Raw genomic sequence first — 26,653 nt, 5'->3', positions numbered from 1 at the left:
AGCTGCAGCCAAACCTGTCACTGCAATTAGTGAAAGAGGGATGCTGTCCAGAAGAAAATAAGATTTCCTTGCTTTACTACGGTCCTCCAAACTCAACTTGCATCTACCTGCAAATCTAAGAGACTGTAAACTAGATGGAGTAGTCATTTCATCTCTTCATTCGCGTTTATGTTGCCAGCTGCATCCAAACACAATATGCAGTGCACTGCAGACATTCCTACTTGGAAGCCTTTCACCCTCAAGCAGTAAAACAGACCGAAGGGAAGGGGAGCAGCATGCACAACAGCCAGAATCATAGTATCAAAATATTGTATGCACTTGAACATAAAAATATGTCATCTATTCTCTCACCAGCCAACCAACCAACCATTACATCCCAGTCCCACCCTACCATGAAAAGTTGTCTGAATTACAATTTTAGTGCCTGAAGGGAGAATGGGAGGGCAACACTCACTGTTTCAACACATCACCTCTGCAGGACTGGGATGAAAAATCAAAAAGCAACTTCTCATCTCAGAGGCTCTACCTCTAGTATCTCAAATTTCCCATTCCTCACAAGCCATGCCGATTTCTTGAAATCTACTGCATAGCTATCCAATTTATCAACCTTTATTTCCTTGAGCTAGCCATTTTCCTTCTAGTTAACAGTTGTTCACCATCCTCAATCAGATGCTTTCCTGGACCTACAAGCCTCCCGAGCCCACAAAACAACTGGAAGTCTTGCACACATGCAGAACCTCAGGAGCTCTTGCAGCCGCATCGTGGCTGCACAGCATGACACAGCAAGTGGTCCCACTGGATGACACAGCTCTGTAAAATTCTGACTCCACAGATCCGCAGTGAAGCACAGGAAGGGCTCAGCTGACCCCTTACCTTCGACTGGCTACTTCCCTCCTGGCAATGGTTGACTTCAATCCAAAAATTGAGGAAGATCCCAAATTACATGGTGCCAAGGGAAGAGACAGCACCAGAGACACTACAGAATTTTTCAGGTCTGCCCCTGAAAAGCTGACTCCTGTGAAGCTCTCCTCTGCTCCTGATCCACAAAAAAACCAGACAGGCTGTTCTAGTATCCTCTCAGTTTTAAGTAAGCTCTTAGCAGCTGTAGGAAAGACCAATCTTAACACCGTTCCAGAATAACACAAAAAATTGAACCTCTTACTGTCACAGCAACATAATTCACTGGAGACTTGTAGGTTTATACATTGGCCTTACGGCTCTAGCAAAGTATTACTGACAACTTGATCTGGCACACAGAGCCCCTGTGGCAGATTCTTATCTTAAAAAATGCAAAACACTTGTGTGATAGCTAACAGCCTGCCAGGCAGCTCTTCCCTGGCCCTTCTCAGAAACACAAACTCTCCCACCCTTACCCCACGCCCTGCTCCCAGCACTGCCATCCCCAGAACACCATCCCACAGACTCGGAACAAACAGAGAAGCACGCCACTCAGTAAAAATGAACATTTTCCTCACAGGAAAAAAAAAAAAAAAAAAAAAAAAAGACAGTAAAACCATATACTCCCTTCCTCTACATAAAGCCACAAGCCCAGTCGGCCCCCAACCCCATCCCCACAGCAACTCACAAAGGGTTAGTGCAGCTATATTAATTCGGCTGGAAAGGATTTTCATCACCTTGTCTCTTTCCTCGCCTCTTCTGCTGTTTCAAAAATAGCTCTGGCTTGTTTGCTGTACCGCTTATGTCAGTCTGATTTTATGCCTGACTGGATGTATACAGACAAGCTCGTAGCCCATTAAACACGGACTACCCAGATCTGTACATACATGCACAGTCACGCAAACACAAAGCACAGCCCCCTCCCTTGGAGGCCACGCTGGAAAGCTGCTTGTTTTCAGAGGCTTTGCGCCATATTAAGTATGTTTATAGCAGGCCTCAAATAGGGGCTAGAGAACAGACCACAGCCTTTTCTGAGGTTAGAAAAAAGCAGAAAAGCGAAATAGCACTAACATCCATCTGTCTTAAAGCTGAAAGTAAGGACCTTCCCTGTGATGAAAATACTTTGAAATATGAGTGTATTTATCAAATGACCTAAGGTCATTTGGCTGCATGCTGTTAGTGTTTCTGTCCATTAAAGACAATCCCTCCCAAAGGCTTTGAAAACTATTATCCACGATTGCTGGGAAGGGAAAGGATATAGGAAGGTGCAGATGTGCAGAAATTCTGAAGCAAACTGCTCTTAGAAAAAACTTCAGGTAAAGTCCTGAGTATAAGAAGCTGTCTGAATGAGATTTTTTTCTACTAGCACTTTTTAATCACCGGGTTTTCCTGAACAGCTTTTCTTTTTAGAATAAATCAACTTGCTGGAGCCATTTCACTAATCCCAGATTAATTCCATTCAAATCTGGCATCCATCCCAAACCCTGTAATCTAAAGCTCAGCCTCCTTTAGCACAGTTCTGCCTTCAAGACCCAGCTCATTGGCTGTGAGCTGCCTCTGTGATGTATTTTTAAATGAAGCTTTCTCAGCATGCCATGACTCAGGAACATTGGTTACCATGAACTGAAGATTTCCATAAGGAAGTGCAGCACAAAGAAATCTTGATTGCTCATTCTATCCATGTTCCTATATAGCTACAAAATCCAATATGCATTAGCTATTTTATCACTTATTATAAAAATAAATTAGTACCTACTGACATTTCTGTATGAAGTGCTCCCCAATTACTGATCTGCTAAAAAACCCTCTGAAATTTAAAAGGAAAAAACCCCATATACTATTTCCAGCAGTCACCAGAGTATGAAGATAATACTAAAAACATAAGCCTCTCAGGCACAGTACAGCTCTTGTTAAGGGTGTTTGCTTCTAAACGGCATTCTGTATGTATATTAACAGGAAAGAACATACAAACAAAAGCTCACCATATAGCAACAAATTAGCATCTTAACACACAGTGTAGGAAAACTAGTTGTTATTTGACACCTGAGGACCTCTTCAATTTCAACGGCCAGACGTGCAAAGAACTGGAACAGACTGCCTGGGGAAACTGTGGAGTCCAATCACATAGGCCTTTAATGTCAGCATCAGAAATGAATGGGTAAAAGTCAGTTCTAGCTTGGGGCAGAGAGGTGAAATAGATGACTGCCCAAGATCCGTTTCCAACTATATGGTCCTGACCTCCTGCTTTTCTTTGCTTTTTCTGGGGCATTCCTTCTCTCATCTGCTTACTTATAGCAACCCCTCTTAGCTTTCACTCCTATTAAGAGTAGTATCACACCTAGAAATAAGCTTTGAACAAAGTATGAAAATGAAACATTGCCTTCTTACCCATCCTCCTTGTTGAATGATATAGTCTGCAGAATAGTCTTCTAGATATGTCACCCCAAAGTTCACAAGTGCACTCAATGGTTCCTGGCCCCGTCTGGTTAACTCCATCAGAAACTGTTGTAGCAGAACCAGGGGTACCAAGACCTTCAAAAGACAAGAATTGTGAATAAATACAGAAAGCATTAGCAATACTACTGTGTAGGTAAAACAGAAGAATGCATGTGGTCCACAGAAAAGGTCTGAATCTACAAGTCCAAAGATATCAGGGACTCTACACTTCATTTTTGTGAAGACACAAGGCAGAAACACAATACAATCCAGTAAGAAAGAAGCACTCAATCTGATAAGCAAAACACCACAGCCTAACTTGAGAGTTTCACAGAACAGGACTGCAGTGCTTTCTTAAGCCCCATTTCTTTCCAGCACAAGATTCAGGTAAAGAAGCAGAACAGGTCCAGAACTTGCTACCGGAGAAGTGGAAAGATGCAACATTATAAATAGTTTGAAGGCATATGCATCCAAATTGTATTTAAATGGCAAACTCTTGCACATTCTTGAACAGATATATTGCGCTAGACAGTCTCTTTAGAAGTTCACACTTGGCTTTCAGACAGGACAGAAACAAACAACTCCTCCCAGCAGCGTAACATTACAGACATGTTTAAGATGACAAACTCAAACCCCTCTCCATGTTAAACTCGCCCTCCTATGCCAAATGTAACACATCAGAATTCCCTCCCTCATTTCCTACCCCCATTCCTCCTTCCAAACCTTTTGTCTTTAGCTGAATGCTCAGCCTTACCCAAATGTGAACTGCTCTGGAAGATGCAAGGCTCTGTGAACCCACCTCCTTCATACAGTTCTAGACACTTCCTTCTGAAATTATGTTTTTGTTTGCCTAAACAACATGCAGTTGAACTTTTAAACTCTAAATTTATTCTCCTAGCACACGCAAGTGGCCCTCTGGGCGAAATTTATATGCAGCACTTTGCCAAGTTCAGGAAACTGGTATGAATTGAAGTCATTAGCAACTGAAAAAGCGCTATTATGATACAAGAGAAAAATATTTGTAAGTGTTACTGCGCCCAGTTTGTGACAACTGCATTGCACATCTATTCACTGTGCAAATAAGACTGTTGTTTCCCAGCTGCACAAGGTAGATGCTAATGCTACTGCTCAGACTGAATTCCAAATGCCTCCTTCATTTCCCAGTCTCCTCCTCCTTCAGTCTGATTTTCTTTTCTGTAAATATCCTCCATTAATATTCCCAGAAATCACACCTTAGGATGCAAAGCTGGAGGAAGATGAATAGGAAAAGTAGGCTAGGTTTGAGATTTGTACTAAATCCATGGTGGAATCACACTGGACCACTAAAAACAGATGGGGCCTGAAACTGCCTGTAATCTGATAAATTTAAGATGTTCCAGCTGATTAAAAACTAAGAGATCCAGTACTATGGCAGATAGGTTGTAGTACTGTTCTTCTGGGACAAACAGTTAACACTGCAGTCACTTAACTAGGAACGAGATGGTGCTTGAACTTTAAAAGCCTTGGGGTTTTTTAAGTTTCTTTTAATTAATCTCAACTCAGAGGCAGAAGAGGTGCAAGCTTACAGTGCACAAACATACGGAGCAGGTCAAGGTGAGGTAAGTGTCAGAAGAAACTTCAATCTTTTTGGATCAAAGAAAAAAAAGGATGCTGTCAAGACTAGGCATCTTTCAGAGGCTTTGGGCACACCCACGTAACTCTCCAACAGCATGAACATTGAGATCTCAAAATATTTGACATTTACTTTAAGCTGAAGGCAAGAGAAACAAAGGCAAAAAAAGGCTGCTTAGGAAATGAAGGGAGCTCAAATGTTGACATACTGAACATGATTGTTGCCATCTTCCTTTGCCGACTTAAATATCTAATCCATCCACTCCTCCCAAATTTAGCAAGCCTCTGCAGGCCTGGGGAGCGAGGGACCAAATTCAAACTCTTATATCCAGTCCCATGCAGACCAGCACACACCGCCTGGTTTTCCTTTCCCGCTGAAATTATTGACACTTCTACCTTTGAGACCAGTAGGAACAGGAACAGGTTTGCATGATACTGTCCCTAAATTCATGAAAGAAATTACTTTTACTGTACTTCTGTAAAGGTTAACAACAGCTTTCTGTACATAAGAGGAGCTATGTGAATCATGATGAGATTTAACTAGACCGAAGTAAAAATGTACCCTTAGCAATTCCAAGCAACTGCAGTTCCCTCCACCAGTACGCCTGGGAAGGAATGCTAGGGGCTATTTATATTTTGACTGAAGAAAAAGATACACATTATCAAGCACAGCATGTCAGAAAATAGTTGGCAGAAGAAAACTTCTAGGGAATCATTAAAAAAAACCACTTTACTATCAGAAGATTTCTGATTAATTGTGTAAAGGAAAGATTTCTGTCAATTATACTATTGCACTCCTGGTAGTACAAAATTACAAATTTAAAGGTACGCAAAAAAAAAAAAAAAATTACAAGGAATGTTCAGAGACTTTGAAGAAGCTATATGCAAAGTAATTGCCACTTCTGTGTACCTTTTGACTATTTCAACATAAAATTAATCTAATTCTTTACATGATTATCTCTTACATTCAACATTTTTTGTTGTATTATTCTTTGGCTCCATTAATCAGTAAAAATGGGACATTAAGAGGACTGCTAACCTACTTACCAGTTCAGTTGACGCTCAGTATCAGTATTTGTTATCCTTTTATCTGATGCACAATAGTGGGATTATGTATTCTGGAGTATGTATATAATACTCAATTTTAAGCAAAAAGCATGATTTTTTAATTACATTTATTTTATTACAGAAATATAAATTTCCCTAAGTTTGAGGTGGTTTTGGTTTGGTTTTGTTTTAATGAGAGCCTTATTTCAAATACAAGGTGAAGACTCCTCCTTTTCTTTACAGAATCCAACATCATGCCTGTTATTTTCACATCACGGTTTCTGAGAAATACATGAAATAATTTCTTTTCCTTAAATTGTTTTACTGAGAACCGGCACTTCCAATGTCTGTGGGTAAACTTTGCTTCTGTGGGATGTTAACAGAAGAACTCATGTTCCTATGTGTTAGTTTACCCTGCAATATTTCCTCACTCAGATCGATATTCATGTTTTAGTGACTGAAAACATTCCTTTCCATCCCATGTGCTAGTCAGTTAACAAATCTCTTCAGCAGTTCAAACATACCACTGCACTCTGGAAAAGATCCACATTTTTAAATGGAAAAAATAACAGCTATATTTAGAAGTGTCTTCTTTCTGCTCATGCTTCTATAATGAATAGGTTCTTTGAAAACTGGTATGACTAAAAATGACACCTTCCCTCCCAACTGTAAACCAGACAGATCAAGCTTTGTCCACATTCGGCCCCCTACCAGCTAGCCAGCTAGGTAATCCAGCACCTCCCAGAAGTATACGCTTACCTGTATGCCATGTTTCTCATACACATAACATCAAGGGAGATTTGCAAAGACTACTTTGAATCTGCTTTGTGCCACAGAGATACTGGGCCTTTAAGTGATCAGTGTGGCTCTCTGAATGCATCGCATTCAATATATTAAATAGGTGGGGCTTTGATATATCCATATGTATAACAACACATACCTACAACAGCAAAGGCTCAGAAATTTAAAGTGAGATTTTATATAGTAGTTCATAGGCTACTGAAAGCAAAAAGAACATCTTGCTGTGCAAGATGCCACTACTGAGCACAACAGATACAGCTTACATGTAACTGAAAACCCATTTCATCTACTAGCTTCAGTTGTTTTATTTCTTCCAGTCTGGATCAACCACAAGCCTTGATCACACAGAATTCTGTCTGTGGGAAGGTATTTCCACATTTTTAACCCTTTGACATCTGCCACAGCTACTGTGCACCTTCAGTTTCTGCTCCACCCAAGAAACCATAGGATATGTAAGGTCTGTGAGCATATAACAGGGAATGATCTATTATTCTGTTCAGCTAGCTCAGATAGTTGTATGTTTTCCTATTATTTAGTCATAAAAGGGACTAAGCTTCAGTTCTCCCGATAATCAATTTAAATATACATCCTTTAGATTTTCACAAACTTGAGGCCAGCACAGCCTCATTTTGCTGCTGCATGCCTGCTAATTAGACCTAACGCTATGTCTATTTATAGCTTCTTTTAAAAATTATTTTTCTAACAGCTTCTTCTTTAGAGTGAAAATTAAGCTCGGTTGAGGTTGGAGGAAAGATATCTTGATCTCTTCTGTTATAAAATACGATTCTGATTGAGATGATAAAGGAATTTAAAAGGAAATGAAACCAACATAAATGTATTCCATTTCCTCAAAACAAGTATTATTAAAGGAACTGCTAGGCATTCCTGAAGCATCAAGCTACCACAAAACCAATACAAACAGATGCTGTACTAGTCTACAAAATTTCCATTCTGGTTAGCTTGTGCACTATAAGTTTTGTAGCAGCAAACGTCACGGGTAAGCAGAGATGGTGACAAAGACATCTTCTGGACGATATTCTCAATCACAAGCTGATGGGGATCAAAATCCACTAGCCACAGAGGCTGCAGAAATGCAGCAGCAATGGAGGCTGAATCATACAATCCCAAATGCAGCTGATGCATCTACCCAGGGCTGTATCTTCAAGAGGTGCGTACCAACAGCATATGGAGACACAGCGGGCAACTGACAAGCTCCATCCACCTCTTCCCTTGCCAGCTGAGCCACAATGAATGGTTTTATGCTTGTTTTTAGTTTTCACCAACTGAAAAGTAAAACGTGCCAGCTTAAGCCACCTTCTTGATAATCAGGTTTCATGGCTGTTTAAACTAAAATGCTATGAATCACAAGATGATAAACTGAAAGCACACACACACCAATCATAATTGCTGGAGCCATGGGCAATAACTTGTCAAGCAAAATTTAATAAACTGCTTTAAAAGTGCCCACACGCTTGGTTAGATCATCAGTTTCTGAAGTAAGCAGGGAAATCTAGTTAAGGAAAAGTATTTCCGGGAAAAAAAAAACGTAAAGGGGGGAAAAAAGATTTCTTGTTCCGTTTTAAGTTTAAGACTAAATTTTAACACTCAATTTGTGATTAAATTTGCAAATAGTTATTTCATTCTGTCATTCTTTTTTTGATGCCCACTGAACCCATCAGAGAATGATTAAGATGATGAATTTGAATGATTAATGAAAGATGAATCTAGGAACAGTAATTCTACTCATTCTACATTAAAACTATTATAAGATAGTTCATTTATAGATTTGCATTTTGTTTTAAAAAGAAGCTTCATATAATTTGAGGTAACTACTCCTGAAACCACATAGGCACACCATCCTTACGTTTTCTGAACCATTTAAATATTGTGAAGATACTATCAATTTTTATTTTCACCATGTTTAGCACTTTGTTTTACATATATTTTGAGCCTGAGATGGAAGCAAAGAAGCAGTAGAGAAATACTATGAAAACATCTATCTCAGATTTCATTACCAAATTGCTAAAACAATAAATCTCCCTTGGGAATTTAAAAATGTTAATGATTATTGTAAAAAAAATATTGTCAAGCAACAACTCTAACTTTTCTTTTTACTGTAATAAAGGAAGATTGACCTAATACTTCCATTAGATAACTTCTGGCTAAATTATCTAAAAACTACATATTATGTCCACATCTACTATTCCAAGAGTGAAAATTATTTCATACTAAAAATAAGTGGGTTCTTTTTATCCTTGCTGCTCTCTGAAGCAAAACTGTACCTAGTGAAAAACACTGTGGACATCAAATAGATGCAAGAGATATCAAAGTGAAAGTCGCTTATTTCATACCTTGTTCCATCCACTGGCATGAGCAGCCGTCTCTTGTGTGCGCTCTCGATATTCTTGATATGTCACTGGCCTGCAGAAGTTAAACCAACACTGAAAGTTATAAAAGGAAACAAAAGAACAAGAATAAAATAAAATTCTCAGTTTCCAGAGAACAAAATATTTTCACATGTATTACAGCAAATAATTTTCAAGAGCTAACAAGTCTTGCGTTTCAGGACATAAAACCCCAGCACTAGTTAGGATCAGGAAGACACTACCTTCTCCCAGTTACACAATTTCATATAATTGATTAAGTGAATTTCATAATAATTTGATAGTCTATAACTTAAAGGACTTTAGATAAGTAGGTCCTCTGATATGCTACCAAACTTTCTAAGCTGTTGTGTATAATTTTTTAGAATCTGAGAATTTAAAGATAAAAAATTCCACTACGAAATTCACATATGAGATAGAGGTCAATGCAGAGTAAATTTTTTATAAACAATATAGGCAATGAACCAAGACAGGCTGCTTGACCGCATTATGTTACAGTTGAAGCCTTTATTTGCAAGAAACAGCACTTTTGATGACAAAAACCCCATTTGTATTTCAGTAGATACCTCTATTTTAGATTCATCGCATCTCTACTTTTCTGAATTGGGATGATGAAATTCCATACTCCTTCCTCCAAGATCGTATAGTATCTTAGAGTCAGTAACAATAAAGACTTTCTGCCAAGTGACAACAGAAGATGTGCTGCTTCAAAAGCAGTTGTCCTAAGCCAGACCATGACAAAAGGCAAGTTCAGATTTTAGTTTAAGGGATATAGTGGTAACTGGTATTGGACAGAAGACTGCTTATTGAACTCCAAGAATGTGTCATGATCTAACAGCCTACTGTACCATAAACATACTTGTTTATATGCATATGAGTACAAGAAAATATAAGCAAAATAAGTAAGTATTGCATCAAATAGCACTACTGTAGCAAACATGGGTAAAAGAACAGAGTTAAAGCACACTGAGGAAAACATAATTTGGGTTTGTCATTTTAAGTGCATTCTCTTAACTTCCTTGGTACATTAATTCCTTTAAAATGCAAATCCAAATGAATCAGTGGGATGAGAAGAGCAACAACAGCTGCAGGAAGGATATTATCAAGAGATTAAACAGTAGCTCTAGTTTGCCTTATAAAAAGGCATGCAGGTTAACACATTTTCACAGGCATTTCACACTTTTTATGGATGTATGTATATAAATTAAAAAAATACTTAGAATGCAAGTATTTTCCCATAGAAAACACAAGAAGCCTAGAACATCAGGCTACTAACAAGCTAGAACCACTTAATTTACAAAGACCTCATCTCGGGAAATCTCCAAAAAGAATCAATCTAGAGTGCACCAGTTACGATCCCTCAATGTCAGACAGTTAGCCAATTATCTACAACCTTTAAGACATTTAAACTTAAAATGCGGTTATTTCAATTTACCATTTTAGACACACGAAAAGTATGGGTTGCAAGGCTTACTGCTGATTTTCCAACTTGTTGCCAGCCTGGTTTTTTAGTGTGCAGTGAGGTATTTATCAAAACCTCAGTTCTTCAGAAGATACCAAGTACAAGTTTTTAAGGCCACACAGGGCAGATGCCTGGCTTGTAAAGGCAGATAAGCTTCTGCCATTTCTGGACAAACACACTAGCATATCTTTTGCCACTTAAGGAGAAACTTGTACCGCACATACTCTTTTCTGTGGGTAAACAATTGTTAGTTTACACAATACTGAACTTACTTTTTGACCCTATAAAAACAGCATATAGAAGCAGACAATATATATATTAGTTTCTGAAAGTTAAATGGTGAGTTGACAACGTACTTTTCGCTTGGATGACTCATGGAAAAAGAGACAACCATCTTCATCTGTCTGGTCAGATGTTATATGGCACCTTTGCTGTGAAATCCAGGTCAGAGTCATAGAATCATAGGATGGTTTGGGTTAGAAGGGACCTTTAAAGATCATGGGCAGGGACATCTTTCACTACATCAGGTTGCCCAAAGCCCCATGCTACCTGACTTTGAACAGTCAGTTTTAAATTATATTGGTCATAAAAAGTCAACCCTTACGTTGACTAGGGAGCTAGTTAAGGAATAGATGGGCTAGTTAAGGAATCACAGAATGGTTGAGGTTGGAAGGCACTGCTGGAGAACATCCTGTCCAATCTCCTTGCTCAAGCAGTGTCTCCTACAGCAGGCTTCCCAGGACCATGCCCAGACAGCTTTTGAATATCTCCAAGGATGGAGCCTCCACAACCCCTCTGGGCAACCTGTGCCAGTGCTCAGTCACCCTCACAGTAAAAAGGTGTTTCCTGATGTTCAGAAGTCTGCCATAAAGGGCATTACCTTCATGAGGGCATGAGATGCCTCTCCAGTGCATGAACGGAAGGCTTAAGCCCCATGCATCAGAAAGCTTACACTAGGCGCTGATATCTAGGCTTCCAGAACCTTGTTGTTCAAACAGTTCATGAACAGCCACGCAAACTCTGAAAGAGTAGTACTAGAGATTCTCAGCTTCTTTTGAGCCGTATTATTTAAACCAATCCACAAAACATAGACTGAGATAGCTGTTTGCTAATGCTGCCTTCACAGCTGCATTTATGTAACTGTCCCTAAAGTAGCACCTTCCAGCTCCAGCTCTCTACAAATACATTTTGGAGGTCACCCAGAACAGCCAGAAGTAGTTCATGTGGATCCGTTAAAATCAGGCTGGTCATTTATAATAGAAAAACAAGCAACCACAACAATTTTACCAATTTGCAAAAGACATTAAACAAGATACTAGCATGCCAAGTACAATCTGCTATTAAAACAATAAGCTTAAACTGACGGGACAGCTCTTAAGGCACCAAGGTTAGCCCAGGGGCCCACATTTGCCTCAGATGTGTGCCTGAATGGGGGTCATAAAGCATCTCACTACCGTCCTTTCAGGGAAACTCTCACACTCATCTTGAGCCAGACTACAAACCTTCAGCTCTACTCTTAACTATAAGGTAAAAGAAGTTAATCTGGCTACAGCCCAGCATTCATGAAGTTGGCAATGGCAACTGGTAGCTGCCAGCTGCTAGTTTCACCAGCAACTCAAACTACTTGAATTAGTCTCAGAATTTCAATATTAAAAGCTTAGAAAAATTTTAGAACTTACATTACTGCAAAGAGCAAATAGCACAAAGAAGTATTTGCACATTAAAACACAGAACAAAAAAAAACAGCCAGCAAGGAACACTGAAAAAGAAAGAAATGCAATACAAAATGTATTCCCATCTTTAGCATTTCAGCAGGAGTCACAATGCAAAAGGAAACACCTTCCCTTTGAAAAAGCAAACGGAAACTCACTTGCTAAGCAAGCTCTGCAGTGCTTTGTGCAGATGTTCTTTCAATTCCTGGGACACTTTCTCCCCCAAATGAGCCAGGCAGTCTTCTATTGAGCTCTCTGGATTGGCAGGACTGAACACTGGGGAAGTGTGGCAGTCAAATCCTGTAGTGGTAAATGCTGAGAGAAAAAAGTATACAAAATAAAGTAAAATAGATTCATATAAGAACATGAACAGTCTCAGATTTCTTATCCCACCAGTTAACACAGTTTACATAAGGGACGAAGAAATCACAACCCTATAGTCAAAGCATGCTATGAACAAACTGTAGTAAAACAAGTATGGTCCAAATATATTCTGGAAGTGGTACTAACAAGCCGTAGATGACTTTGAGTTACATTTCCCCTCCAGCTCTGATTTAACAACTGCATCCTAACCAGCAAGTTAGCTGAATGTGCAACTACTCTCAATTTTAAGCTGATGTCAACCTTGATGGAGCAGCAAGAGAGCCTCTTTTCCATGGTAAAATTTGCCCACACATGGACGTATCTGCAGCAGTACTAAAGTATCATTTTTTAAAATAATATTTTGTTCATATAACCTTTTCCTTCTCAGTTTAAAACTTCTAAGAAAGGTCTGTAGGGATGAATGTAAACAGATCTAGAGCTTTTCCACTTCAGATTTCCAATTTGCAACACGCATGCAAAGCAAAGATTGTTTCCAAATCATCCCTTGCTGGGAGTCCTATAAAAGCCACATCTATAGGTCAAAGCATGTCACACAAAATAAACCTGGTGGAAGTGAGAAATCAGATGGTTTAAGTCCACACTCCCCTGAATGTTAGCTGCTGAGGAATGATTTCACTTCTGTCATCAACTGGAGCACCTTAAGGGCTGCTTACATTTCATTATTTATAGTAGGCTATTAAATGTCATTCAGTTGTTTGCTTTGGCTAGACTGCACCGCTTCAAACGGTAAAGTTTAACTATTTTACTTCATGTGACAATGTGTAGAAATCCTGGGGGGGGGAGGGTAAAGAGATTCAATGTGTCCAAAAATCTCTTTAACTAGAGTACCTGTTACAAATTAACCACCATTATAGGACATAGAGATAATCAATTGAAATCGGAAAATCTGAAGAGCACCTTCCAAGATTTCTTCATCAAGATGTTTTAGCTCCTCCTCGATTTCTATTTTAATCTTCTCCAAAGCCTCTTTCTCCAAAGCATGTTGTGGCATAAGCTGTTGTTGCGTCCCTGAAAGAAACCAGAGAAATTATTCAAATGTAGTATTTCAAATAAGGTAGATAATGGGACATGATATTGAAATATTGACTATAAAGGAATTCAAGGTGAAAGTTCTATTTCAGACAGCAACATAAAAAGTATGATCCCTTAAGGGCACTTATTACAAAAGTTTTATTATATGAACCCAGAAACACATAAACTTCCGGGCCTATTCAAGATAGAATAGGTGCTTTGAATATTAATATATGAAAAAAAATTAGAACTGTAAAGACACAAACAGAATACATAATGGCTTTAAAAACAAACTTATCTTAAATTTAAGACCAAAATTGAAGGAAGGCACATAACAACCAGTCATTAAAGCTAATACACTCATTATCAAACTACACCAAAACAAAGCAGACATAGGCATAAGCTTGATTTTTAGTAGCAAAATATAAAATTGATATTGATGCCTGTAAAATCTACAAAAATACTAAGAACAACTATGTAATGACATCAATGAAGAATCCCGAAATCTCTTGACTGTGCATCGTTTCATTGTTTGTGAGGAGTCTACAGGCCACAATGAATTAATTTAAGATCGGGTTCACAAGTAACAACAGAGGCAAAGGACCCCACAATTGTCAGTCAATTGTCAATTCTCATCTCCTAATCAAGTCATTTAGGAATTTGAAATGGCCACATATCCCCAGAAGTACACGTGCTGTGGTTTGGGATCACAAATACATAGTCCGTGTGCTGACTCTAGATATTTGGTAACAAGAAGCTGTTTCAACCATATCATTCAGGATTATATGGACTCTCAATCATCTTAATTATTATGCTGTAGCAAAAGAGAGACACAAAACTGCTTCCAAACAAGCCAAGGTATTTAAAACATTTGGATCTTTAAGGAACTGCCTGTTGAATGTCAACCTTTCCAATATAAGGCCGTATAGCAAGGTAATTACTCAAGTAACTGCTTTATGGGATGTGTACTAATGGAAAGACTAGATGTCTGGGACAGAGTTCCAGCTCAAAACTCTTGCTATTTAGCTGCTTTTTCTTTGGGTTTGCTCATCTTTATTTCTTCCATCAGCTTTCATGCATGTCTTCCAATCTCATTCTTAAAGCACACCACAAAAACTGTTCCATTAACTGTTGTCTTCTTTTCACCAAACATCACTGAATCAACAGCCAACACTGAAATATTCTTCTTCCTTTCTTTCAGTTCCTTGAAATGTCCTACTTGGAGACAAAATGGGTCTCTGTTATATCCACACAAATATAAAAATGAATTTTCTATCAACCTACTCCTGAAATACATAAGGAAACAAATAAAATTGACCATAAAACTTCCCTTTGCTAAGTAATCCCCCTTCCAGCCATTTCCTTCCCTAAGTTTTGGGTCAATTATCAGTCCTCATTAGCCCTGCACTCTGCTACTTTCAACAGTATCAGTGACTGGGTTACCCAAAACACATTCTCTTAGCTCTCTTACTTCTGAATATTCCTCAGAATTCTTTTTTGGGGACTTCATGATCTCTTGTGCCCATGATTTAAACACCATCTCCTGCCTGACTTTCTGATAACGTTGCCCATGTCCACTGTTTCTTACTCATGCACCCAAATACTGACAACTCTCCAACCTGTCTCAGCCTCTCTGCACCTACATCAACTGCCTACAGCTCTACCTGGGCATCTAGACATCTCTACAGATGTTCGTCACTCAGTTGAAGAAAATAAAAAGGGAAAGGATTTGTATCCGTAATGCTTGTATCATCTGACTTAATTTCTTCCTCATCACTTACATTCCACATCCAAATCTTCAGGTAAGTTGTGCAACACCCGGTGTAGCTTTCTGGCCTGTCTTTCTTTATTCCTGTTTTGAAGACACTAAATTATAATTTGGTAGTTTTATGAACAACTCTCTCTTTTCTTCGGTTCAACTCTATTTAAGTCTGCTTAAACTCAGTTGAAGTGCTGTATCGCCTTCCCCTTTCCTCCATAATGGACACACAGTATCACTAGTTTTCACATCCGAGTGTGTGAAAACCATAAAAGCAACAATACCAGTCAACACACACAGACGCGTAGTAAAGTACACAGTACATTTTCTGTATTTAAAAAAGCACTACACAATAAGCTTGCAAGGTCTCCTACATTTGAAAAATTAGTTAAAAATCCACAGAAATCAACCCACTGAATGCATGCTAATGCATAAAAACTCAGCACTCAAGAGATACCTGTGAGAAAAAAATACTTCTAAACCAATGTACAAGTCAGTGTAAAACGTTTACATTTATTTATGTGAACGGTTTAAAGGAACAACAGATAGTAAGTTTAATTCCGTTTTTCTTAACCACACAGTCAGATCTTCATCACTATGTTCAGAATAACTTTATTTAGCTTCTTAAATTCCTTCTCAAACAGTCTCCCTTTGCCACTCTGAACAACAAATTCCAGAGAGAAGCAAATTGTTCCTCCTTTTTTTTAACGAACAGACACTCACTAATGCCTCCTTGTCAGTCCCTCTAAGGTCTCCTCTTTGAATGACAAAACTGCTGCTTCACAGTCAAGACAACAAGTACATGCAAGTACAAACTCTAATCTTAACCTGTGCTTCACCCTGTATATGGAAGGGATGAGGGTATTCAGAAGAGCACCCGTTCTCATGGGACTAATGTGATGATGATCACACATGACAAGCTGTCGTACTTGATAATAAGTCACCCGGAAAATGGAAGGAAGAGAAATTCCATTGCTACAGCGTACAAAAGAGCTGTTTAGATAATCAGTGCTGCAGTCAATGCTTTCCATCTCGTAACACCCACAACTTTGCAGCAGCTGCTGATTCCAATAGCACCTGACTATTTAGTCATGCCAAAACATCAAAAACTTACCCCTCCCAGACCAGTGACTTTGCACTGGTTATTCCCCTAATTATCAATGGACTTCAGCTTTCTGCACCTCCTGTATATTGACCGCTACCAACAAAAATTGCACCCCATGTTGGAGAACAGCGTATTCCAACAGCAAAGGCCCTAAGCGAGCGGTATCTTTTTCTCCTTTAGACAACTTCCAAGTCAGTTTGCAAATAGGTAGAATAACACAGTAAAAATAGCTTCTAGTAGATGAGAACATGTTTTCATTGTTTAATAATGCAAACAGTCACACCAGAAATGGTACTTGTAAGATCCATAAACATGGAATGCTTTCCTATGCTGAAAAAACGGGTTTGCCATTACCAGCTTTTGGTAAATTGACTCTGAAAGGCCTCTTCCCAACCCAAAGACACAACAAACCTCTGTTACAGTCTTACACAAAGAAGATAGTGCATTCTACTTTCTGTTTATGGAATAAATGTTCCCTTTTGCACAAGCATGTTCTTGTTAAGATTTTGTTTTTCAGGTATTTGGAGGTAACCTGCAAAGTAGGGGAAAATGTATTCTAAAAGTCCATCAAGCACTGCATCACTCACAATCAGTGTTATGACTACTAAACAAATACAATACTTCAGTAAAGCTTCACTGATGAGGCCATTCCAGAAGTTTAGTAACACAAGACTAACCCGTTCCCCAGGTTTGATCCCAGGAGGAGGAGGGATGGGAAGTCATTCAGAGCTAGACAGCCTGCACATCTGATTCTACAGTGTTTGTGCACAACTACATCTAACAAGAGACAACAGCAACTATAAGGAGAGACTGAGAAGGTGTTATGCCTTTTTAGTTCAAGTCAATGCAGGGTGAATGAAAAAGCAAGCCACTGATGTCACAGATTGCTCCTGATTTTTTTTTTTTCTTTCATGCTTGTAATTTTAATTTACCAATATCTCTGTTTCCAAGTTCTCCTAGATCTCTGTATTAACTTCTGTATAGTCAACATTGACTTAAAAATTTACTTTCAGCATGATTCTAGTATTTCTTTAACATCTCAGACTTTTTAAAACAATGAGAATAAGCATCTAAAATTTCTGTAAGCACTGAGAAATGACAAAAATATACAAAATCTCTTTACAAATGTATTCATCTGTTTCCTTTAATGAAAAGTATATTCATTACCCCAGCAAACTCCAGAACACCAACTGCTGTACATAGATGTAGCCCTTGATTTAAGAAATATTTAAAAGAAGCTCTTTATAAACCATAAGAAGGCTCAGCTTAAAAGAAACTAAAAAAGTCCAAAACACTAAGAACCAAAAAGGTACAAGACATTGCCAACTAGCATTCAATTTTTTTGTGGGCAAAGAGAAGGCTTAATTAAGTGGGAATTCACATTCCTGGAGGGACCACCTCATACTTCTCCAAGTCACACCCTAAAAACTCCTTTTCCTTGCCTCAGTTCAGGAAATATCTCCCTCATTACCACGAACTGCATTGGTCCAACCTACAATGTGTACCTTTTCAGCCTGTGACTTTTCAGCCAAAGGAGGTATGTTTTGCTCTAAGAGGGAAGTTTCTAAGGAATGAGTTCTTCATCTAAGCTAAAACCACCTCAAAAACTCCTTCATTTCCTACAGATCAACTGTAGGTACTATGAAGGGTAAGTGAAGACACAGGGATGGAGTACGAAGAAAACCAAGATATTCTGCAACAGCCAGCCAAAGTGTCACCCGATGACAGAAAATCTTGCAACGACAGGTATCCAACCCATGACGGTCAAAACCATATAGAAGAGGTACTACTGTGATATTTGGGATGGCCACTAAGGAGCCTTGAGCTCACCCACAATGCATGAAACCTGACCATCTCTGCCTATCTGTACATGTATTTTCTGAGACGTAACAGAGTTCACTTCTAACTGAAGCAAGTGAACAAATAAATGTAAAACCCATTTCTCCCAGTAACCCAATTCAACACTTCTCAGCTGTAAGAACCGTGTGTGGGAAACCACTAAAATGCCTTGATCACTGACTATATACAGCACTTCAAACAGTAATTCCAAAACAGATAATAAATGGTCAAAAGAACACTGTGCACAATAATTGGACTGAAGTACTGTGGATAGCATGCACCTCAGAGAAACTGTAAAACTGTCAAAACCTTGTTCACCTCTTGAGTAATCTATGCCACCATGCAGTAGTGGCATTGATTATAAATCTTCCAGATGCTATGTGAGCTAAGGGATTATTTAAGATTTCTCATTCTGTCAAGGAAAACACAGAAAAACTACTTTCCTTCAGAATCTTCATTATAGCCACAGGCTCATGGGATGGAGTCAAACCATGGGGAAGTAGATTAAAAGACAGCAATACACTGAAAGTTACTCCTTGATGAAACACAAAGAAGCATTTATAATACAAATACATTGAATCACAAAAACACAGTACTTTGACTCACTTAAAAAGTAAGTAGTACTAACAACTGCAGCAGACTGGAAGCTTCTGTAATGAGCCTGAACTTCAGGGGGAAAAATGTAGAAATATTTTCTGATACTTTATTTTCTGTGTATGAACCAGTAGTTATAGATACTACAAGAGTTCTGAAAAAATACTAAAGCATCTCTCCACAATCTAATGAACAGGTAACTGAGAGTTTCCACACATTTTAAATAATTGTACTTGTCTGTTGCCTCAAACCACATGAACTTACACAGATGATATCTTATCGTGTGTGTTTTATCGGATTTATCTGAGCAATTTGTATTATTCACCTACCAAAAAGTAACAGAATTTACTACTAATGGACTTTGCTTTAAATAAACTAAAGTGAGTGCTATGCAGAATCACTATTCTGCCAAAACTGTAACAGGAATAATCTCTCAAACTATTGCCCAGTTAAGTTTGCTGGATTTGCCTCTGGAAACACTGAAATCCACTACAGAATACTACACTGAAATCAACTACAGAATACTACAGAGCTGTAATGTTAAAAGATTGGTTTGTCCAATAAAACTGTCTTTTTTTCAAGAGCCTGGAATACTGTGGATGGTTCTCTCTTCAGTCCCTGCTCTGAAGAGAAGCTATCTAAATAAAAATTTCAAAGTAGTAATCAGATGTTAACTTAGATCGGCGTTCTTTGCTTGAAGCCAGAAGTGTTTTTAGCTCTTGTAACTGAAGCCATCTTTCTTGCAACAAAATCAAGACCAACCAAGAGATCCAAAAGGAAATACAGTGAGGTAATTTTCTATGTAATTTGTCTGAGTTTTCTCTTCATGAAATAAAACCCCTCCAAAAGCCATTGGTCTTGTAAAGCATATTAGGTCTGCAAAAAATGAGAAGTTTTAACTTGAAATCTAAAAAATATCTTAAAGATTTACTCTTACCTGAGTTTTTGGAACAAAGAGACAAACATCAGAAAAAAGACTCTCTAGTGTGAAATGCGGGAAAGCGGAGGTTTGTGGGAGATGACCGTAGGAGGGAAGGGAGGGGAATAGACAAAAGTATTCAATTTCTCCTACCAGTTCTAGCAGAGAGAAAATAGTACCACTCCTGTTGGGAAAGATAGCTTTTTTGGTTGTTTCTTTGACCCATCAGATCTATTCTCTAGCTTAACTGGAGTGTTGAAACTTCACTGAAATCTGGGAGACTGCTGTAGAAGGAGACTCAAGGGAGGTACAGAAATACTAAGTGCACCTAGTGTGCCTTATTTCCCCACATTCTGTATACATGCAATGGCAAGACAGAAGACCCTCCAGTGGGTGAGACAAGGTGTCTGTAGTGAGGATCCTGCTCTGAACTGCCCTCTAGAGGAGTTCCTCACTCTCCGATACCAAAGGAGATGAAAGCGGTTAACATTACGAGGGCAAACTAAAACTAGCCTTTCTGGATGCTCCCCTTATATTGTAATATGATACAGAAATCAGACAAAGACTAAGGACTTATTTGGATCTAAGAAGAATACATGAAAGGAAAGTACCGTATACCAGCATCAATACCTCATATGAATGAAACACATACAATAGAGAAAAGTGTCCTGCAACTAAAATAGAAACAGGCAACAGCCAAAATCACTGCTTCAGTTGTTTCCCATGAAAGGTCTGTCAGCACAATAAACAAATTAAAGCAAAATAAGATTAAGTAACCGATACTTTGTATCAGAATCCTCTCAATTCATAAATCAACAGTGTTCAGCCATAGAGAACAGAAAGACTACTGGCCAGCATTTCAAAGTACCACAAAAAACATCAATGAAAGTAACTTGGGATCAGTCAAGATATTGTATCAATGGCTGATGACAGTGCTTGAAAAACACACTGACAAGCACGATGTAATGTCATACTGTTATCATCCCTTATGTCTTCGTTACCAAAAACCAGAAGTTCCTTCCTCTTGATGCGATTCTACACAACAACTATTCGTTTTCATTTACTGGCTTTCACATCTCTCTTGCTCTAACCAGGTTTCACAGACCACGCTTGTTACTGTAATAAATACCCAGCTACCTGCCAGCAGTGCATTAGGCAGCGCAGGTAATACCCATTATGGGCTGCCGCTTCTCTCGCTGTCTCCCTAGGGGAGAATATAGAGCACACAGAGCAGAGTGCTTTGGTACAGCTCTCCACAAGCAGGCATCAGCCACGTGCCAGACAACAAGGAGATACAGCCTGTATATATAAATTACTTAAGACTCAAAGAAGATGCATACAGTACTTCAAAATAAACACATGGCTGTTACCACACATACCCTGGAAGTGCAGCTGAAACAACTGTTCAATTACAAGCAACAAGAGAAGTAGGAGAAAGGATTTTTAGAAAGTAACTGTCAGACAAATGAAAGCTGTTGGCAGCACAGAAAGCAGAAAAGCACCAGGAAAAGTGAGTCAGGAAAGAATGAAACAAATCTTGAAGCAGAAGGATAAAGTGTTTGCACTTAGTTCAATAACAGCCTGAAGTCCATCCAAGGCACTACAAAACAGAGTGGAAAACAACGTGGCAGATTAAAAGTAAAGGGAGATTATTTTATCCAGAAGCTTTGATCAAAAAGCAGCAAAAACACTGAAAGGGAGATCTAATTACAGTGAAAGACGACCAGGAGAGGAGAAGCTGTGGTCACTGTCTGGTTTTGGGAGTGAGGGTGGGGGAAATGGAGCAGAATTTCCTGTTTAGAAGGGAAGGTTTAGAGCAACAAGGATGAAAGAACAGATTTGGAAAGTATCAATGCTTTGGAGTTTTTTAATAGCAAATCCAACTACAGCCTGCTGTCAGACAAGCTAAGATATATAAGTAATATCTGAAAAGTAGACTCAACAGTTACCTTTACTCAGGAGCTTAAAAGTCCTCTTAACTGACTACAAAATTTGTATTTAAGCATTTGTAGCTTCCTCTTTATAAAGTTTTAATATTGCTCTTTAATTCAAATATTTCTTAGAGGTTTCAGTAATAAGAATCAGTTGAAAGGTTTCCCCTCAATTTGCAAATATTTCAGAAGTAACTACAGCCAAATTATTAAAAAAAAACTTTAAGACTAACAGTTTCCTTTCCGAGTCTTGCATTTACAGAACAAAGCAGAATCCTCCACATTGTAGCTTTATATGTACTCAATACATTTCCAGTTAGAGCCCAGTTATCCCACATGGGATATTCAGAATGAGATGTTATTGCTCAAATAAGCACATTTTCCAACAAAGGGTTTTATGAAACAGCATCTTGGCACTAAGGTGCCTCTCCTTTCATGGACCACAGATGCAGTCAAAGTGGAAGTAATAGACAGACCTTAAATATACTAAGATAAATTTTATAAAGCGTATGCTACATGCTTTAGTGCCAAACTGATAAAATCATATCTGTCCTAACTTTGATGCTATCTTTTCAGGAATTTCTCAATTCATGACAAGTAAGTTCAGTAAATGACAAGATATGCATTCTTAAGTGCCTGTTTAAAAAAAAAAAAAAAGATTCTGAAGACTGTCTTTGTGTGTTTTTTTTTAATATGCCTTTCGTCAGAATACGTTCTGAATCACAGGAACTAGTAGTGACTGAAATGTCATTACGAAGTGACAAGCCACCAAAACAATCTTGACAAACAACATTGTTTAAGTGCTTGCCACCACAAAATAAATAAAATTTTACTACCTAGGTTTATGTGAAATGCAATCTATCAAGCTTCTTTTATTCTGCTTTCTATTTATTTATTTAACCTCCAATAAGCATAAACCTGTTCTGGAAGAAACATCTGACTCCATCTGTTACTCCATGCAGTCCTTGACTTCTTAAAAATAAACAAATAAATAGATGCAGCATAGGCCAGGTTAAGCTTCACATCTCTGCACTACCACTGACTGACAACAACAGAAGCATTAACATACTAGGGCAATAGTATTTAGCACATGGGATTGCTCAAGTCATTGCTCAGAGTTTATGCCGGTAAACACCACCTCACCCCTGCTTACTTCCACTTGCTTCCCAAAAAAAGCAAGCATGAGCTCAAATTCTCAAGATGGCTCAACAAAGATAATATATATCCACCCCTCCTAACCTCAGGACAGTTACTAAACCCACTTATTTGCTTCATAAACACCAATCGGCCCTGGCACAGCTCAAATTAAAACAGTAATCTAAATACAAACAGCTTTGCTTCCATCAGCATCTCTTCCCATTATTTTAAATGAATAAAGTAAGAGACGCGTTACACTAAACATCAGACTAACATTCTGCATACATGCACAAACAGCTGAAGAACGAATTGCAAATACAGTTGCATATGTAAATAGGTACAGATGAACATGCAAATATTACCTTGAGTTGAAGGAGGAGGATGCTCCTGTGGCTTCTCTTGTGATAAAAGTCCCAGGTAGCTGAGAACTACGTATTTTGTTTCATAGTGAAATCCTACAGGCACAGCAGTAGAGGACGCCATCGGGTTGGCTTGCAATGCAGCAGTGCTGTTATGGAGCACGTAGGGTTTTCTCTGGGTAACTGAGGAAGACTGTAAGGAAAGAACAGAGTGTTTTGTTTGGTTTTTTTATAAGGCTGCAATAGGTCATGAACTCATACATAACAAGGAATTACGTAACAATCGTGAAGTAATATCCAGGTTTTTGCCCTGATATCCTATGCATTCATATTTTAATAAGAACCATGCAGAGTAAAACCAACTGCCCCTGAGTCCAGCGCCCTGCCTGCCTGCTGCCAGCAGCGTCATTTCTCACCCCTGCCTGTCATACGTACTCTCACATTAAAGCAGACTGAACAGTTCCTCACCATGTGTCTGCCTCCTAATGCCTCCCAACTCAACCACACACAAAAACGCACATGTATTCATGCAAAGAGGTTTTGCGGGATTCTGAAGACTTAGTTAACTTCAATTTGAGGTAAAAAGACAGGTTCTGAGGAGTCTCTCTTCCCCTAATCCTCTGATGAGTGCTTTCTCAATTCTCTGCTTTCTCAGATTCTCTATTATGACGCTTAAAAATTGTAATGCAGAAAAAGTGACCACAATTGCCTCAAATTCATTTTACTGTTCCAACAGCAATGCAAAACATATGGTCAACAGAGGAAATTCCACGTTCATTGTAGGGACTGGAAGAACAGATGGTTGTGTGTCCTGGATTTCTCACCCAGACATTAACACAAATCCACACCTTACAGCAACATCTGGCCAAAGAACTTCCTTGTTTTACTTTATTTGTTTTGTCGCTTTTTTCAAACATCCAAACAAGTAGCTTTTCCAATAAAGAAAAACTAAGGTAGAGAGAAATTAAGAACAGTCATAAAGGACAAGGGGAAAAAAATATTTCGGAAGGCAACATGGAAGTGGGGAAAAAGCCATACAACAGATTGAAAGGAAGTTTCAGATTAATCAACATCTTTTAGCTCTTTGTATTAGGAACAGTCTGGATAACTACTTCCAATGCACAATCTACTTAATGAATCAAGTAACAATATTTAGGGCTTCAAGATAAACTCTCAACATTAAGTTCTCCATCACTTCAAAGAGTCTTTCCCAAACAAGTAGTAGTCCACTCTTGTCTAACTGAAAGGCTTGCAGAAAAGTTCATGCTACAGAACAGCTACTTAACAGATACCAAAGGAGTTAGACAATTTACTAGTGTGAGAGTGCAGTTACATTTAGAAGAAATATTTAAACCAAGTTTAAAGCTTAAAGGAGTTTGAATGAGAAAAATGCTATATACATGGACCAGGAGTCAGAACATCTCAAGGGGGCTCCTGATTACATTGGAAATGCCTTAAGACTGAGAGAGAGAACCAGGTTTCCAAACCAAAGCACAATCTGCAAATGAAGCCTCAAGATTAAGAATAATAATAATAAACAGAGAAAGCAAACAAAAAGCATCAATCTGTCCAGCTATGCAAGATGTCTGGACTAACTTCTAACCCCTCTCCTCCCTGGAAAGGAATTCAGATTAACAGCGGTACAACCAGTTACTGAGGATAAAGAGAACTATAACTGTGCTGTGGCATGGTTACTGTGTGAGCAGATAGCTTGGCAAAGAAAAAATTATCCGTCAAAGTAAAACCTGCAAAAGGAAAAGAGCTGGTGTAAAATTGGCTAAGTGTCCTTTCGTCAATCTTTAGCAACTCTCGTTTCTGAAACTCATTCAGTATTGAAAACGGGAGAGGACTCTTTCATGAAGACTATACTCTGGAAGCTCTGCTTCTTGCCATGTATTTCAAAATGCCTGAAATCCTTTACCAGAAAGATTCGGTTGAGTCTTTGCTACGGCTTAAGCCGAAGCAGTGATTTAAATAGGAAGGAACCAATGTCAAAACTTTGAGCCAACACTCATCCCTCTTCCCTTGGAGCAGTAATCCTACAGTTATGTTGCCTCTTCCATCCCAAAGTGCTCTACAGGCAACGTATCATGCTTCAGAAAAGTAAGAAATTATAGCAGAGGATAAGCACAGATTTTGCACAATACACAGTTACTCTTCGGCCACTTCCATAAATTGAGACTTTCATAAAGCAGGGAGATTTGGAAAAAATAACTGCTCTGAAGACTTTAGGATCCTTTAACAACAGATTTGCTCTTCAGACCAGATCCCCAGATGCCATCACCACATCACATGTTCACATCGCCAGGTGTGAAAGATGCCAGTCACCAAAAAGCAAAAGCTCCCCAGCACATTTCAGTTCTGGTTTGTTCAGTACAGATCCACAGTCCCGAAACCAACACACTTCTCGCAATGCCTACACAGCGAATGGGAGCCCTTCCAGACAACCTGATCTGTCCTGAAAGAATCACTCTGACGGATGGTCCAGAGACATCCAGATACTATGCTGTGGATCAAAGAACAAATCTGAATATATAACAAAGATTATTCTTCAAAATATAATTCCAAATCAACACAGAAAATGAAAGAAAAAAACAGGTGATCAAAACAAGCGTGAGACTCCATACCAGTACAGAGATCCATGTGCAACAGTGAGGCCTAATTCACAAAAATTTCAGCATGCTTAGCTCAGCACCTCTGGACGGGGGAGGGAGGGAAAAAGAGAGAGAGAGAGAGAATCAGGCCACAGCTTATTTAAATAGTGGTTAATGTTTCTCTGGGAAAAGAGCGAAGAAAAAAAGCTTAGGATGAAAAAAAAGTAATGACTTTGGTCAATATGTTCTGAGAGATAGTTTTATACTGAAATGAGAAGGGAGACTTAAGAACTTGAATGGAAGAAGTATCTTCAGCTTCACATAAAAGAATGTCAGACTGGAAATGCACTTCAGAATCACTGGTCCTCCTTTGACAGAAGCCCACAGCACAGCAACTGAATTACTCATTTTGAATTGTGAATGACTGTTTTTGTTTACAAAAAAGAAATAGAGAAATATTGACTCAGACACTGTAAATATCTCAGAAAAGGCCATTTTTCAGGAATGAGTGGGACTAAAAAAAGGACACGCAGCTTGAGAGACCAGATCAGAGGAAGGAGAGCTTTCCACTACAGGAGTAAAATGGAAGAGAGTCCAGAAACTGTTTAAGAGAATAAGACAAAGGCTTGTATGGGAGATGTAATGGAGCAGAGGAAATACGGCATTATACA

General features: G+C 38.7%; 1 protein-coding gene across 2 annotated transcripts in view; it reads right to left on the bottom strand.

Annotated features, from left to right (window-relative positions):
* The window catches only part of BCL2L13 (BCL2 like 13), a 43,694-nt gene that overhangs the window by 13,067 nt on the left and 3,974 nt on the right, over positions 1-26,653 (bottom strand). For both annotated transcript variants that reach the window (XM_087763788.1, XM_087763787.1), the window contains exons 2-6: positions 23,392-23,581; positions 13,632-13,742; positions 12,509-12,665; positions 9,144-9,213; positions 3,286-3,429 (exon numbers count right to left, since the gene is read on the bottom strand). In XM_087763788.1, coding sequence (XP_087619914.1) covers positions 3,286-3,429; positions 9,144-9,213; positions 12,509-12,665; positions 13,632-13,742; positions 23,392-23,512 — 603 coding nt within the window. In that variant the 5' untranslated portion in view covers positions 23,513-23,581. The remainder of the gene's footprint in view (positions 1-3,285; positions 3,430-9,143; positions 9,214-12,508; positions 12,666-13,631; positions 13,743-23,391; positions 23,582-26,653) is intronic.

Source organism: Nipponia nippon, unplaced genomic scaffold (assembly GCF_047370975.1).
Source record: "Nipponia nippon isolate SJK-2023a ecotype South Korea unplaced genomic scaffold, ASM4737097v1 scaffold_3, whole genome shotgun sequence".
NCBI classification, from domain to species: domain Eukaryota; kingdom Metazoa; phylum Chordata; class Aves; order Pelecaniformes; family Threskiornithidae; genus Nipponia; species Nipponia nippon.
This window is presented reverse-complemented; position numbering and strand designations above follow the sequence as displayed.